Genomic DNA, 16,609 nt, shown 5'->3' with positions numbered 1-16,609 from the left:
AGTCCCAAAAGCCAGGGACTGTGTCTTGCACCACTATTGCTCACCCCACCCCAGCCCTCATCTAGCAAACTGCTGGGTAAAGCTTCACTTCGCTATCTGTGATCACTGGCTGCCAGCCTGCAACCACAAAGCCTAAGAGGGCGGATTGGTCTTTAGGGCAGATAATCTTCATCTGAGGTCCTGAGCTGGGCTTCCAAAAGTGTCTATGGTCCCCCTAACTCATGGTAATACAAAAATATATGTATGTACTTGCATGCATTTTTCTGGGAAAGAGTTCAAAGCTTTTTTTTTTTTTTTTTTTTAAAGTCACATTGCCAAAGGGCTTATGACCTTCAAATACTAAGAGCCTGACTTGGGGAGCTGAATCTTTTCTGCTAGCCAGAAGCTGACTCTGCGCACCTTAATGCTTCCTCCTTCTGGGGGCACTGAGGGCTTCCAGGATGTGGGCTCATTCATATTCTGAGCAGTTCCCTGGATGTCAGGCAGGCAGCTATCTTCACTCTGCTGCTGGGGAAATTACAGCAGGGGGAGCGGGGTTGGGGGTGAACAGATGTTACCCAAGGCCATGTGCCATTGCTGGCTGGGCCACAGCTCTTGTGTCTCACCTGGGCTGGGCCTTCAAGGCTTCAGAGCAGAGCAGTTACATATACAGAGTGAGGTAGCAAGTAGGTGGGGTTGGAGTCCCAGCTTTACCGCTAACTAGCTGTATCATTTCAGGAAATTTTTAAAACATCTCTGAATCTCAGTTTCTGCATTTATAAAGCACAATTAATAAAACCAGCTACCTTAGAGTGTTATACTGAGGATTCAACGAGATCAGACATGTAAAATATGTTCAGAACCTTGTGCGAGAGAGTCCTGAGTATATCATAACTGGTATTACCATTATTTTTAGAATAATGTGCTTATTCCTCCTAGCCTAACTCACAGACATCCCAGCTCTAACACAAGCAGAACCACAGGTCCCTCCCACTGTGTGTCCTGGAGGCTGGTGGTTAGAACAGAAGAGATTTGAGCCTCCAACCTTGGGTTCCAAGGACCGAATGTCTTTGGGTCTTACTCAGTCTACTGTGGGCACACAGTTGCTCCCTAATTGCATGGCTATTTTAAGAGAGGGGTCTAGTGGGTGAAATAGTTAGACAATGGTCATGACTGTGTGTGGAAACCCTGCAGCTCAGGGCATACAAGCCAAGGTCCCTCAGGCCATAGGACAGGCCTGGGGCGGGAGGAGGAGCCCAGGATGGGGGTCTGCTGTTAAGTTGCTATGTGACCCTGGGTGAGTCACTGCCCACTCTGGGTCGGCTGCTTCATCTATAATGTAAAGGAAGGTGGGAGATGTAATCTCTCAGGTCTCTTCTAGCTATACATTTTTGTGATTCTAGGTGATTAACAAAAATTTGAAAGTTATCAGTTTGAATAGCTGATCTTAGGATCAGAATGTTGGTTTTACTTTTTGGCTTGTTTTGTGGCTAGTTCTCCCCACCTGACACCCACCCCCAGTAGAGACTGAAGGGAGTTTCTTGAGGGCCGGTCTTGCCTTGTCTTACTGTCCCCAGAGCTCGGCCCCAGGCCAGAGCATGCAGTAGGCTCTCAGGAGCAGCTGACTGGCTGCTGGAGAGGCAGGCACACACGCGTCTTGACTCAACACAATATAGAGGAGGTCATTTTTTCAACTAAGGCAACTGCTTCCTCACAAACCCCACTAAAGGCAGAGCAGAAGAATGAGCATCTTACAACCAGAAAGATGTAGGTTAGGCCACAGGATTAAATAAATTAGATGCTCAGAGTTCTTAGAGCCAGTTGAGTCCTGGGAGTCATCTCTCCAGCCTCCTTATTGTCATGGATGAGTAAAGGGGAGGGTGCAGGAGATCTGAACGAGTACTCCATGGTCATCCAGAGACCAGGCGGCCCAGCTGGACGTGGACCCCAGCTCTCCTGTTTCCTCGTTCAGAGCCCTTCCTGCCACCCATGTCGTCTCCTGGCTTCATCACCGGCACAATGGTACCAGAGTATCCTTCCAGGGATGTCCTTAAGATGGGAGAGGCGAGGGAGCTGGAAGGGCTGTGAAGCTGAGGGCAAGTCCCTGGGACCTTCGGAAACCAGTTTCACATTGCAAACAGAATTTGTCTCTACTGTGAAATCTGGAAGAGCATTTTAAATGAGCCAGAAGGCGGGCGCTGCACCTCCAGGCCGTCATTTAGAAGTGATTCAGGCCCCCACCCTGTGCAGAGACCGGGGGAGGGCAGAAAGGGCTGCAGGTGGACCTCCTGTAGTCACAGAAGCTTTGCTTCATCCCAAAGGACAGAAGTACATATTCTCCTCCACATAAAGGCACTTCATTTGAGCTGGAGAACCGCTGTTGATGTTCCCTTTTTTAGTCTCTTTCTGCAGGCTGTGAATTGCTAGGGCTGTGCACGTGTGGTTGGCAAACAAATGGGAAGAGTTTCACATTTTGCTCTACATTTCTCCCTCATTCAGAAACGCTCCTCTCCTCCCCTGGGAGTCCAAGTTCACTTTCTGTTGAATATAGTTTTAAAAGTAGAGCTGGTCTTATCTAGACAACTCTTGGATGGGGCGGGAAGGTCCTAAAGGGCATTTACACCAAAATATTTTGCTGTTGCTGGCTTGCCACTGTGTCTGATACTTTGACATTCCTTGGCAGTGAGCACTGCCCTCTATGCACAGCCTGGGCTTGAGGTGCTTCTAGAAACTTCTAGAGACTTCTAGGAGCTCAGAGAGTAATAAAGCTGGGGGCAATCCCCTAGAATCTTCTAAACCACGAACGATAAACAGGTCCCACGTGGACCTCTGTCTCATCCTGCTTCCACTGCAGACATAATCACCAACTGAGTATACTCCTCCTGTTGAATCTGGATTCAGCCCCAGAATCCTTTGCATAGCCGATTGATTGGAGGGGGCCTGACCATTTTCTATCCCTGTTCTTTACCTGTTCTTAAGTGCAAACAAAATTGATGATTGCAATGCTGAGAAACAAGAAAATAAAGTCAGAGGTACTTAGAAACATTTGCAGGGTCCTGTCATAAAGTGTGTGCAGAGGACAAAGGTAATGAAGAAACTCAGAAAATCAGGGCAAGAGGGAGAATCCCCGAGAGACTGCTAAAATGATTCATTTTCATCTTTGTGTCTCTCAAGTCCCCTTTTTAAGTACAGAATCACTGCCTTCCTCTTTTTAGCATAATCTCTAAGCAGAAAATAGAGCTTTTGTGCTATTAGGAGTAACTATTCCATACTATTGGGTTTTTGTTTGTTTGTTTGTTTGTTTGTTTTTGATTTTCAAACTTCTACATGAACTTCCATAGATGCCAAGAGCCACAAACACAATGCAGTGGCGATCCAAACTTCAGGCACGCTCTACATTTTCTTTTAAATATCTACGTCCCTTCTGAAACTGATGCTGAAGTCCCCCTACGAGGCTCCCATATGATGGGGCAGCCATTACCAGCCTTACCTGCTGCAGAGCTCGCTGGATGTCGATGCCTTGGCCCCAGGGCACAGCTGGATTAGCCAGGCAGTCCCCAGCATTCCCCCGGCGGGAGATATCGATTCTCTGCCTCCTCAGGCTCTGGAAAGCCTCAGCCATCACCTTTACCCCATCGTAGGTGAGTGCAGAGGTGTACTGGTGGGAGAGACAGAGACAGTTCAGCGTCAGAGCGGGCTGACAGGGAGGAAGGCAGGAGCTGTGTCTGGGAATGCGCTTCCTGGTGATGAGAATGCCAGCGGTGGGCCAGGTGTGGGAAGTGGGGCGTGTTTGTCGGGGGAGCAGTGGTAAACCGGGAAGTGCCTGCCTCTTAGATGGGGGCTGCTGCTCCACCCTGCTAGCTGGTATAGTCCTCCTGAATTGTGAGTTCAGCTGTGACTTTCAGAGAGAATTATAGAATTTTGTGTTCAATCTTGCCATTTTATAATGTTGGTTCAACTGGAAAAGGAATGCATAGATTAAATACAACACAGCTGTATCTGTCTGATACAGTCCATGGAGAACCAATTGATTTTCTCTGTGTTAACAGTCATCATTTGGGTACCAAGAAGCACTGTTTACTCTATCCCTGGTGACAGTAAAAGGAAAAACAATAATCCAAGAAGGGTAAACCCTTAATGATTTCCACCTGTGGCTCACTTGAGTGACGGGTTTACATTCTGCAAAGTTTCCCCTTGTGCTTCTTCATGATGACCCTCAGTTTTCCTCCCCACTCACCTAAAGTGGGGCTCTAATGTTGATGAAACAAGAGCAGGATGAACAATCTAGAACAGCATTTGCTGGCTTTGGAACTCATGTCCGTCTTATTCATGAATTTGTCCCCAATGCCTTGCTTAATCGCTGGCACACTCTAAGCTCACAGTAGAGAACTGTAGAATTAAGATATACTTTTCCAATTTTTGACTTTGATTCTCTTGCTTTTAAAAAGTATGTATATTAGATTTGGTTACTTTTATAACCTGTTCTAATCTTTTGGAAACTGGGTGGGATAGTCACACATTAATGAATTAACTGCTATGTGGTTTGCTCATTGCTTTAAAACACACTTGTGGTCTCGTTTGCTTAAGCGCATGTTGAAGCAAATCTTTATTTCTGAATGGCTAAATCAATTGGAGCAAAAGTGGGATAAGCATCTCAGTTAAGTGGCTTGCCATTTACAAAAAGAAACTGACAGAGTGGCAAGAGAAAGTTACTCAGTGTTCAGTTTGTCCCAGATAAACAAATTTAGCCTCAGAGTCCTTCTCAACACAGCATTCCACACAGCCACTGCCAAGCTATTGGATTTGACCTGGGAAAGAAAATTTATCCACTATCCTTATTCTAAACCGTTATCACATAGCAAACAGATTTTGTCTGCAGGATTCAAAGCTGAATTGCTGGAGAGTGAAAGGCAGGTAGCCTGCATGATAATTGGGGGTTGACTCTGACGCAGTGAGGTGCTGAATGGTGCTTACTTAGATTTCCTGAATTTTTAGTTAGATACATGGCCAACCAGAATAAGGGCCAGCTTACTGCATTAATATAGGAGGCAGTCCATGAAGAAATAAATGCTAAATAGCATCTCCCTGGAATTGTGCGACATGGTGGTCCTGCCCAGAATAGAGATACCATTTTTCACCTTCCCCTGTAGCTAGCTGGGGTAAGTGTCTAAGATGCAGCCAGTGGCATGTGCGTACGAGATCTGCGTGTGATTCCTGGAAAGAGTTTTAAAGGAAGCAGTTTTGCCTTTTATTTTCCTTTTTCCCTTTCTACTGGGTAGCATATCGAGGTGATTGCTGGAGCTTTTACAGCCGTTTTGGGCTATACGGTAGCAGCCCTATGCTGAGGATAGCAGAACAACAAGACAGAAGATACTCAGTGTTTAATGATTGCAGAACCATTATACAAGCCCTGGATTGCTGATTTCTGAATTTTGTTTATATGAAAGAAATACAAAATGTCTGCCTTATTGAAACTGTCATCATTCTGGATTGCCTGCCCTTGGCAGGTACCCTCAGACTTTAGGGACATATTTTCCTTAGCTTGTTTGTCTTAGAATGTGCATCCCTTTCTAAAGATTAATGCTGCCCAGGAATCTGGGGCAGGCAGAGGGACCAGGCTGGTCCTTTGCTGCCTGCTGCCCATTGTCTTACCTTAGGTCTCTTCCAGTCCACACGGGTGTGGTCCCGAGCATCGCTGTTTTTCCACTGCTGCATGATCTTGGCCGGGATGGTGTCTGTGTAGTTCACCAACTGGAAACCTGTGACATTGGCTCCACTCTCCTTGAACTTGTTTAAGTCAATGTCCATGAAACCCTGGGCGGGGAGGAAGGGAAAGAAGTCAGAATCTGCTACCTGGATCCATCCATTTAACCATGTGACAGAATCACAGGATTTCCCACCCTGTTCTGACTTATGGTAGAACTGACTTAATGGAGAGACAGTTGTGCCTCCCTCCCTTCTGAACTCTGTTAGCACTTCATTTGTGCAGTAAGTGAGCACAGTGGTTTAGAGCGTTTGCTCAGGGCCCAGCCATGCCTGGGTTGAAGTGCTGGCTCTGCTACTCACAGCTGTTGGACCAGGTTCCCTGATGGTTTCTTGTCAGAATAACAGAGGTTAACGGAGGCTGGGGAGAAAAGCAGTGAGATGATGGACATCAAGTGTGTGGTGCAGACCAAGTGATCAGCATACATGTGGGGTGATTATGACCACACAGATTTGCAACAGAATAAAAAACACAAGGAAGGCATTGTCTCCTCTACCACCACCGCTCCCCTCCCTTCAGAGAGGAGAGGAGTCTGAAGTCCATCGGGGCGAGTGCCTACGGGCTCCCCAAGGTCACCAGCGAGTCTGTGAAAAAGGCTGGCATCTGATCATCCCTCACCCCGTGCTCTTCCCTGTGCCACAGACGAGGTTTTCTCTACCTAGTGAGGCTTGATCAATTCTGATATCCACAAAGGATATTTTATTGGGAATGAAAATCCTCCCCATTTGGTGGAGTTTATTCAAACTCAGGAAGTCTTCCACTTAAAAAGAAATCCTTGTATTTGTATAATATATTCTGTAGAATACAGTACTTTGAAACTCATGACCTCATTTGGCTTTATGCCTTTTATAAGATAGAAATTATATGTCTTTTTGCCAGATAAAGAGACAGTGGGAGAATCGACTTCACAAAGTCATTCAGTGATTTAGTGGCAGAAAGGGGATCAGAACTAAGGTCTTGTGAAGGTCTTCGCTCACTTACTCACCTGTTACTCAGCAAACATTTTTGAGAACCTACAGTGGACTATTCTTATAGTAAAACAAGTTCCTTCTCTTACAAAGCTTACTTTCTAGTGGGGAAGATAGACTGTAAGCAAAGAATTAGGTATAAAATAAGCTACAAGGATATATTGTACAATGCAGGGAATATAGAAAACATTCTACAATAACTATAAATGGAGTATAACCTTTAAAATTAGGAATTATTATATTGCACACCTGTAACACATAATATTGTACATCAACTATACTTCAATAAAAAGTAAATACGTAGCAAGTGTGTAGAGCATAGCTCAGTACAGCACACTGTGCAGTAGCTACGAGTCCTGTGAAGGAAGGTAAAGTGGGGAAAGAGGATGGGGAGAGGAGGTGGGTGCTGTGCCCTGGAAGGCATGACCCAGGTGTGCCTCCCTGAGGAGGTGGTGCTGGCACAGGGACCTGAGTGCCGGGAAGCCGCGTGAGTCAGTCTGGGGAAATCTGGGGAAGAGCATGCTGAGCAGAGGCCCGGAGGTGGGAGGACGCTTAGCATGTTCCAGAAACAGCAAGAAGGCCAGTGTGACTGTAGCACCCTGAGGGAGGGAGACAGGGTGGGAAATGCAGTCAGCGGCAGCCCAAAGCTGGATCACATAAAGCCTTGTGACAACCTGGGGTTCTTTTTAGGTGGAGTCGGGGGCCTGCTGCAGGAATTTGAGCAGGGATCATAAAGGCATTGCGCTTTCAGCTCCATGGCTTGGGGGAAACTGCCAAATCCCAAAGAGGGAAATGCAGGAATAAGCAGGGGCGGGAGTTTGATGGACTGAGGGTGGGGAGAGCCATGGACTGGCAGACGAGAGCCCTGAGTGCTAGTCTCAGCTTGCCTGGGGCTCCTGAGACTGTCCATGTCTTTTAATTTCTCACTGTCTTGATCTGGTTTCCTTATCTAAAAGATATAGTCAGCTACCACTTCAGGACTGAAAGACACTCCCCCTATGCCTCTAAAGTTCTGCGACTCCTTTTTATTTCTATTTTATAAACAGACTGAGCTCAGTTCCCTTCAGAGCCTTTGCCCAGCTGGTCTCTCTGCCTGGAGGTGTGCTCTCCCTGGCCAGCTCCTTTCCACTTTTTGGATCTCAGCTGAAATGTAGTCTCATCAGAGAGGTCTGTCCTGACCCAATTCTCAGTCCGGCCCCATGGTAGACGCTGTTGGTGCCCTGCTCATTTCCACTTGCCTTTAGACACTGATAATCCACTTTATTACTAGCAAATACCTATCGCTTCATCCACGTGCAGGGTAAGCCAGGTGCGCCAGGGGGTTCATACATCCAGAGCAGCTCTCAACCAATGACAATGGGTAGTTAGTGGATAAATACTCCAGAATCCTCTCCCCCAGGAGGGATAACCTTGAGGTATGTTCTACACCCAAGTCTAGGGCTCCCCTAATGAATGATGCTCTGTATCCCCCAGTGGTGTCTTGATTATGCATCTTTGTCAGCTGCCTGGTTTCCCTTCCCTACCTAACATCCCTGATTCCCTGCTGTTGTTTCTAGAATTAGCATCCAAAGAAGCTACTTGTACTTGAATCGTTCTGTTAAGACCTGCTTCTAGTAGAACCCAGTCACCCCCAACACCAAGTCCAGTCAGTTCCTTGTCAGCGCTCTGTTTATCACCATTTGAGATGATCTTGTTTACTCATTTGTTCCCTTGTCCTTGCTCTTTGCATTGGAATGTCAGCTCCATGAAGGAGGGACCTTTATTTTGTTCACTGATGTGTCCTAGGACCCAGTACCTAGAACACTACCTGGCACAGAGTAGGTGCTCAGTACATACTTGTTGAGCGAATGAATAAAAGCTGAAGACTTTCCTCAAGCAAGAATGCTAATTAGCCAGAGGGAATATGCTTGGCAGGCAGTAGATGCCAGTGGATGATTTTAATTGGTTGAAAAGAGAAGGTTGTGTTGGAAATATATTTTGCGATTAACTTTTCCCATAGCTACAGTTTACAGACTTTGACAGGTCTACTGATTTGCACAAAGGTTCTAGAAAGCTGTTAGTATTGATGAAGTCAGTTAGGTTCTTGTACCCAGTGTGCATTCCAAGATGTTCTGCTGCCTAAGAGCACAACCATCCCACCACTTGTTAACCGCTAATGCACAGCTGAGATATCTCACATAATTTTTAGAGATTTTAGCAAGAACATCTTGTTCATAAAATAACTATTGAGAGAGTAAAATGAAAGTGATCTCCTGCAGTCAGATTCTGTCGCTTGAAAATCTGTAACAAGCTCCCGGGCATTTTGTACTGACTGCCCTCATCAATGTAATGGGGGCCAAAGGAAATGGCAGAGTTTATTCAAACATAAATGCCACTCAACTCCATCAGCAGAATGTCTGACTACAGGGTTACTGGAGCCAAACCTCAGTTACATCTAATCAAACTGATGGGGCCTCCAACTGAACTCCTCAGCTCCCCTGAGAAGGGAGGCACAAAAAATGATAAAAAAAACAAGCTCTTATCTGTGCTGTTAGATAAAAGACGCAAAATAAGGGAATAACTTGGGATCAGTGTGCATTCATCTAATAGAGGACATCTTCCCCTCCCCTCCATGTAAGAGTCATGCTGGAACGGTAATCTTGAATCTCCACAATGTGTTTACTCGCTAAGAAGAAAGTCTCCTAGAGTTACTAGACTTGATTTCTCCATAATGCAAGAAAATGGACTTTTCCAACAGAGAAGAGTGCTCTTGACTAAGAAAGAGGAAATAAAGGTGTTAACTATTTGCCTACCAGTTAACTGGGAAATTCAACTCACCCACTCTATTCCCCTGAGCACATTAATTAAACAAAGTTTAATTAAATCATTCTCTAATTTTCTTTGCTATTTTAATAAAAAAAACTTGGGGGGTAATATTTGGTGATTAATACATTTTTCTTTATCTGCTTTATCTGTGCTATTAATTACAGAACATTGTAGAAGGATGCAACATTGCTAATTACATTCTATAAAAGATTTAAACTATGAAATTTGATCTTCACCATTCTCTTTGAGTCATTTTGGCTGTTTTATGACATGCCTCCAAATACTGAGTCCCTTGCTTGGTACACCATGAGTAAAGAAAAAAAATAAAATGAATCCACAAGATGCTTCTATTCAGCATGAGAACTCAGGTCTCCTAAACCTGGATGCCTCCCACTGTCCCTCCAGCTCTGTACCAGATGCTGCTCTTCACAAAGTGACTCTGTTTCTCATCTAAAATGGGACTTGGTGATGAGTGAGCTCTTGGAGCTGTTAGGTCAGATTGCTGTGTTCCTGTCTGCTTCTTCAGCACCTCTATGGCATTTCACACTGTCCCATGTGCTCTGATGAATAGGTGATGGGAGGAAATGCTCTGCCTACCATTTTCATTCAGGTGCACATGAGCTGGCTGGTATACTTCAGTCTCCTAGGATGGAAGGTCCTTCACCTGAGGGACCTGTCAGAACACCTTAGGGAGTTTTTGCATAATAGCCCTCCCTAATGATTGTCATTCAGTAGCCCTGGAGAGAAAACCGGATGTCTCTATTTTTACAAAGCTCGAATGCTTGTCAATCGAAAAGGTTTGATATATTATAAAGATACTCATTAGAATTCCAGGTAATAGCGTAACTAACAAACACTGAGGCCAGGATGTGGGAAATTGTATGAAGTGGGTCATCATGTTTTGAACTGGGGAGCTACACATGGGATTAAAGTTGATAAATCAAGAAAAAGGGACATAGACATATTATGTAGACGTGTCGAGGAAACCGCTAGAATCACCAAATACAGAAAAGGTTTAAAATAGTTATTTCTAAGAAATATGAGATTGGAGACAGCAGGCATTTGCCTTTTGTTCTATACCCTTCCATAATATTTTTTTTTCTTTTTTTTAAACTATGTGAGTATGTTTTCTTTTTAGTACTATTAAAAAATAAAAATAGATCATCAGATAATCCTAATGAAATTCCTTGGTTCGGAATCATCTGTTAGTCCCTGGAAAGTTGGGGAGGGAGTGGCAGTGGCGGAACAGGACAAGAAGTCATTGCATTCATTGCATTTTTTTTACGGTGTGTTAAGGGAGCCCTGCTTAGTTTGTTGTCTCTTGGTCTGGAATTAAAGAACATTGGTGCTGTTAAATGCTCTACTGAAACACAGCTTCAGAAGCATTGCTCATAAGAATAACAGAAATGACAGTGATGGCAAAACTGTCACTTCTTATGCGTTATATAACTTCATCTGTACAGCATTTTGAGAGTTAGGAAGTTGTTGTCATTTAAAATTGAAAAATGAAATAATCGGTCGACAGTCACCCTTAGATTTGTTAAACATTTCCCAAGCTCTTATCCTGAGCCAGGCATTCTATTAAATGCTTTATATACATAATCCTATTTAATCCCTCCGCCCCCAACCCTGAGAGGTGCATGTGGGCAGTAGGCATTGGGTACTCATTTGCATAAATGAGTGCACATCCATCCTAATGTTACGTGTGAGCAGCTATAGTTCAGAGACCTTTGGAAACTCCCCCGAGATCACCCAGCAGGCATGGATTCAAACTGTGGTCCAGCCATCACATCTGTCTTCTTCCTCTATGCGTCACACTGCTTTGTCAGTGGAGAAGCATATGAGCGTAGCTTCGGGATGGCATTTCCAGATGGCCTCAGACAAAGAGGGACAAAGCAGCTCCAACAGAGTGGCTACAGATACTAGCCTAGAACAAACGGCTCACTGCCAAAGAGGGGCCTTCCCATACAGCTTTCTGTGCTAAAGGAACATCTGTGGAAGAGTACACGAGGTTTCTCCTCTTGACACCAGCCTACCTAAGGTTGATCAGATGTTTCTCAAGCTTCTGACTTAACGTCTGTTAGTGCCCACCTACCCCACATTTATACCAGGAGTCAGCAATTTTTTTAAGGGTCAGATTGTGACTATTTTAGGCTTTGTGGGCCATGAGGTTTCTGTTGTAACTATTCAGTGCTGCCATTACAGTATGAAAGCAGCCAGAGACAATAGGAAAGGAACGAGCATGGCTGCGTTCCCCCCAAAATTTATTCATGGACACTGAATCTTAGATTCCATGTAATTTTCATACGTCATGAAATACCAATTTTCTTTTCATTTGTTGGAATAATTTTAAAATGTAAAAACTGCTCTTTGCTCATGAGCCAAACAAAGTCAGGTGGCGGTTGGATTTAACCCATGGGCCATAGTTGACATTTACTGATGCCTGACACAAAGATGCTGGAAATCAGATCAAACCCTTCATTGTCCAGAGGAGGGAGGCATGGCCTCAAGTTGTGTTGCTGGTTGCAGATTTAGCCAGGATTAGGATCTGTACTCGTTGTAGGAAGTAATGCCATGCTGACCAGTCGTTGGAATAGCATGACTGGGAGAAAAAGTGCTCAGTTAAGTAAACTAGTTAATATAGTCATTCCTTCTGTCATAAGTCGATTACGATTTCCCCAGGATTAGAATGAAAAGGCGTTTCAAGTAATTACGATATCCTAAAGAGATGTTTAATACCATAACTACATTAGACATGCTTTCATGTTGCAGTAAAGATTTAGAAAATGCTTTAAAGATCATGAGGAGGCTCTGGGCTATCATTATGACTATTAATTATCATTGTGCCTGGAAACAAAAGAACTTGATTACATGTTAACTGCTGGTTATTTAACCTCTCTGAGGCTTAGGTCTCTGGTCTTCAAGATGCAGATAAAACAGTACCTACAGCACAGAAGTCCTGTAAGATTTAAAAGAATACATCCAAGCACACAGAGTAAGTACTTAATGAATGTTAGCTGTTATTGTCCTCACATTCACCATCATCATTATCACTGGGTCAGAAGAGGGTGATGTTGTGAGCACTGCTTCAAAATCAGGCACTGGGTCAGGCAAGACACCTGAGTGACCAGGAGGCAGGTGCACAGAAACACAGCTTTTAAAGGATGAAAAGCTTCATCTTCAAAGCCAGACTTCATTTCTCTCTGGGATCCTTTCAAGGGGTCACATACAAGCTGTTCAGCCCTTATCATCCTGTTTATGCGAACACTATGCCCATTAGAAGGAAAAAGGAACAGCCAGCATTGTTAAGGGAAAGGAGCGAGGGAGAAGTTTTATCAAACAAACCCTGGAACGCGGGAAAGAGCACTCCCTCGGTCTCGTCTCCTTGAGGTCTAGGAGAGTTAAGGTTAGAACAGATCGAAGAACGTGCACTTTATGCTCTGAGTGGTACAAGTTGAACGTGCCAAGTTTCCGCAAATTGTCAGATAAAGTCTTAGATGACAGCTCCACAGGGAGGACAGTTACAGGGAAGTACGGATTGAAAAGTCTTGTTATGTTAGAAATGCTTGAAAAAAGTGGGGACGATCAACCTGAAAAATAATGGAAGACTAAGTGGGGACGTGAAGGATGTATTCGAATCCCAGAAGGGCTGTCTTCAGGTAGAGGTGGAAGATTTGTTCTCTGAGGCTCTAGGAGGTAGGCCAGAACCAACAAGTGGACAGAAGTCAGGGGAGGCAGGCTTTGGCTCAAATGATAATGACTGCAGCAGCCACAGTGCCTCGTGTGTATCAGAGCTGTTCTACATAGCACGCACTGGGCTGAGACCTTTGTCTGATCTCACTTAATCCTCATCACTATCCTGTGAAGCAGGTAGTTTTCTATTTCCAAATTGCAAATGAGAAAACTGAGTCTTAAATGGATGGAATAACTTCTGGTCAGCGTATCACAGCTAGTGAGGGGCAGAGACCACCATAGTCATCGCCAGTGACAAGACTCTGGGCTTGTCTGCTAACCACTGTGCCTTCTGCCTCCTCGCCACTGGTCCCATCAAGCTGATTCACTTATCTCCTGTCTTGCAATGAAGCCCTTGGGATGCTGTGCATCTTAATACAAAGAAGGGATTAGTGGGTTTCTAGGAGACCAGGGCGTTCGTCTTTAGCTCCTTTAATGTGTGCTCATACTTGGAATGTGAAACACAAAGCTCTTTCTCTCTCTCACAAACCTCTCCTGGCTTCCTCTCGGACTGCAGTCTTGCTATCCATCTGCCCTAGACCTAGAAAACCCTGGGATCCTGTAGGGCAGGAGCCTCGGTCCCCCCAGTATCTGCCGCATGGTACGTGGAACAGGCTGATGGCTTAATTCATGCCAGGGAATGAAGGGATGGGCAACAAATGTCTCTGCTCACCCTTTTCATGGTTTTCTTATAAGCTTCCATCCGGTCACCTCTCAGCCTCTTGGCATTCTCTCAGCATGTGGACCCGAGAGGTCTTGTTACTGATTTTTTTGTGTAGTATATTCTGAACTGGATGCTAGGTGAGAAGTGTCAGGGAAAGAGTTTTAAGGATTACCGCATAGTTCTGCCCTGTCTTTGAACGTCATCACCTGTATATCCTTGTGCAATGGTCTCACCCTCTCTGGGCCCTAGAGTATTGATCTGAAAAGTGGGGACACTGGCTCAGTCTTTCAAATTGTTGCCCCAGGTTGTAGGTGTTTCAGAGGCTACCATGTTGAATTAGACGGAAGGCAGAAGGATGAGGTCCTACATCCGCACCCTCCCTCTTCCAACAAAGCAGCTCTGCTTTTTATCTGTTTTACTTACTGGGGTTCTCCCCCAGATTCCATTTGAAAATAGAGCTTTAAACTAAAAAGTCTGGAAACTTCTGAGCCGGTTGATTTCTTTCTTAAGGGCTTTTCCAGCTTTGATCTACAATTCTGTGATCACACAGGTGTGTGCACATGAATATGGATATACATGAGTTCATGGAATATTCCCAGGCTGAGGACTTAGTTGTGTCCTCAGATAACCATGTCTCTGCATAAGGTCTTCAGATTTTCCTGTTTTAGCCACTTTAACCAACCGAAATTTGAATGTGTCCTCACCCGATATAATCCCTTCTAACATGGGCTTATCTGGTTCCCACCCAGTCAATATATATATATTTTTTTATTGTAGCTGGGCTTAAACCAGCACAAACACCATTTGCATTGGGAAAAAAGCACTAGTGTTAACTCCAGTTTAAGTACATTTGAAGTCAGGGACGCAGGCACCTGTACACTTGGATATCTGCAAACACAAAAACAGATATATCCTGCAAACAGGAGTCCACTGTTGACAGATCACTGTAAAATGCCATTAGGGTCTCACAGACTAAGTTTTCCCAGTCTAGGCGCTTAGGATAAAATGTTGGCACTTTGTGGCAGAAGGTTAGGGGCCCCCAGACCGGGCTGTCAGTGATGAGCAAAGAAGTGTGTTATCTGGCCTGGGACTGGTTGGTCTTCCAGAGCCTCTCTTCATCTTAGCTCTCACCGGCTGCACTCAGGGTTGACAACTGGCTGGGGCCACTTCGGAGCAAGAGCTGAAGGTCAGTTCAAAGTTCAGCCTAATGTGGGGTGAGCTGTCAGGGCTGGAGTTCCCGGCAGACTTGAAACCAACAATATCTTCCTTTCACATGATCAAAACCTTCCTGTCCAGGGCGGGTCAGGCTATATATAGCAAGTCCACTTTTTGATGAAATGCCATCCTTAAACATTCTCAGGGGACCACATAGAGTAAGCACCCAATGAATGCTTGGTGAAAAATGAATGAAAGTCCAAACATTTGATATATTTGAAACCTACTAGGAATGAGGGAAGGAATATTCTAGTTATTTATCCTTTCATTTGTTCGTTCATTCAATCATTCATTCATTCATCTGTGAGTATCTAGTATTGCCAAGCACATTCTACCCAAAGGGATGCAGCAGAGAATAAGATAGGCTTGGTCCTTGTTTTCAAGTGACTTAAGGTTTCGTGAGAAAGGCTGATATTACCCATGTGATTACAGAGCAAATGAAGTAGAACAAAACCTGACCCTGGAATTCAGGGGAGGCTTCCTAGTGGAAGCAATGAAGGCTAGAAGAAGAGGAGGCTTTGGTTGGGTGAAGAGTGCAGGGCAGAACCCTCGAATCAGAAAGCACACATGCTTCTAGGCTCAGAGTCGGAGTGACAGAGGGTGGTGAATCAGAGGAAATGCGTGTGTACATCAGCTTGGATTCACATCTCAGCTCTGCCACCGCCTAGGGTGTGAGTGCAGGCAAGCTACTCAACCATTCTGTGCCTCGGCACCCTTCACTGCAGAATAAGAATCATTGCAGTGTCTATCTCTTGAGGCTGTTGTGAGGATTAACTACATGAATATATGTCAAATTCTTATAACAGTGCCTGGCACATAGTAAGTAATCACCTAGCATACTCCAGAGTCTCTTAGTTTGCTTTTCTGTCTTAAAAAGAGGGACAAGTAAGGAAGTGAGGACTGAACCCTTCTAGTTACACATTACCCCAACCTTCTGTCAAAATGGGTGCTGAGGGGTCTGTCCCTCCTGCTTCTAAGCTGGTGGTGACATGGGGCATCCATGCTCTGGAAGAGCAATTGCAGCCACCGGCTTGGATATCTGAAAAAGTCCTCTGACTCAGCATGGAAAGGGCTGTTCTAGGTCAGCCAAGGTGTACAGGGTTCGCAAGAGCAAAAGAAGTAAACACTGAGTGCTTGAGATGAATGGAGCGGCTTCTCCCTTATGAGGGAGGGGGTCAATGTGGCTTCAAGAATTTTATTTTGGTACCTCTGGACTGCAGAGAGAGGCAAGAAAACTAAAACCATAAGTTGCATTTCTGGAAAGGTCCTTTTGATAATTTATTCCTTTTGAAAACATTGTACCAAATCTTGAACAAATTGAGACCCTCAAAAGAGTATAATTTTTTTGCAAAGGATAATGAATCAGTGGCAGAGTTAGGATGAGACCCCAGGCTTCTGTTGCACTCATTGTTCTAAAACTGAACATAAATTAACTCATTTTATCTTTACCTTGTGAGTTGTGCATTAATATTCCTACCTACA

The 16,609-nt window shown here is 44.6% G+C and overlaps 1 protein-coding gene across 2 annotated transcripts in view; it reads right to left on the bottom strand.

Moving 5' to 3' along the window:
* Positions 1 to 16,609, bottom strand: part of GRIA1 (glutamate ionotropic receptor AMPA type subunit 1) — a 289,213-nt gene that overhangs the window by 104,431 nt on the left and 168,173 nt on the right. For both annotated transcript variants that reach the window (XM_010970020.3, XM_010970019.3), the window contains exons 6-7: positions 5,632 to 5,793; positions 3,470 to 3,637 (exon numbers count right to left, since the gene is read on the bottom strand). In XM_010970020.3, the coding sequence (XP_010968322.2) occupies positions 3,470 to 3,637; positions 5,632 to 5,793 (330 nt within the window). The remainder of the gene's footprint in view (positions 1 to 3,469; positions 3,638 to 5,631; positions 5,794 to 16,609) is intronic.

The sequence above is a fragment of the Camelus bactrianus genome, chromosome 3 (genome assembly GCF_048773025.1).
Source record: "Camelus bactrianus isolate YW-2024 breed Bactrian camel chromosome 3, ASM4877302v1, whole genome shotgun sequence".
Lineage (NCBI taxonomy): Eukaryota > Metazoa > Chordata > Mammalia > Artiodactyla > Camelidae > Camelus > Camelus bactrianus.
Note: the sequence above shows the minus strand (reverse complement) of the source record. Positions and strands in the feature narration are given on the sequence as shown.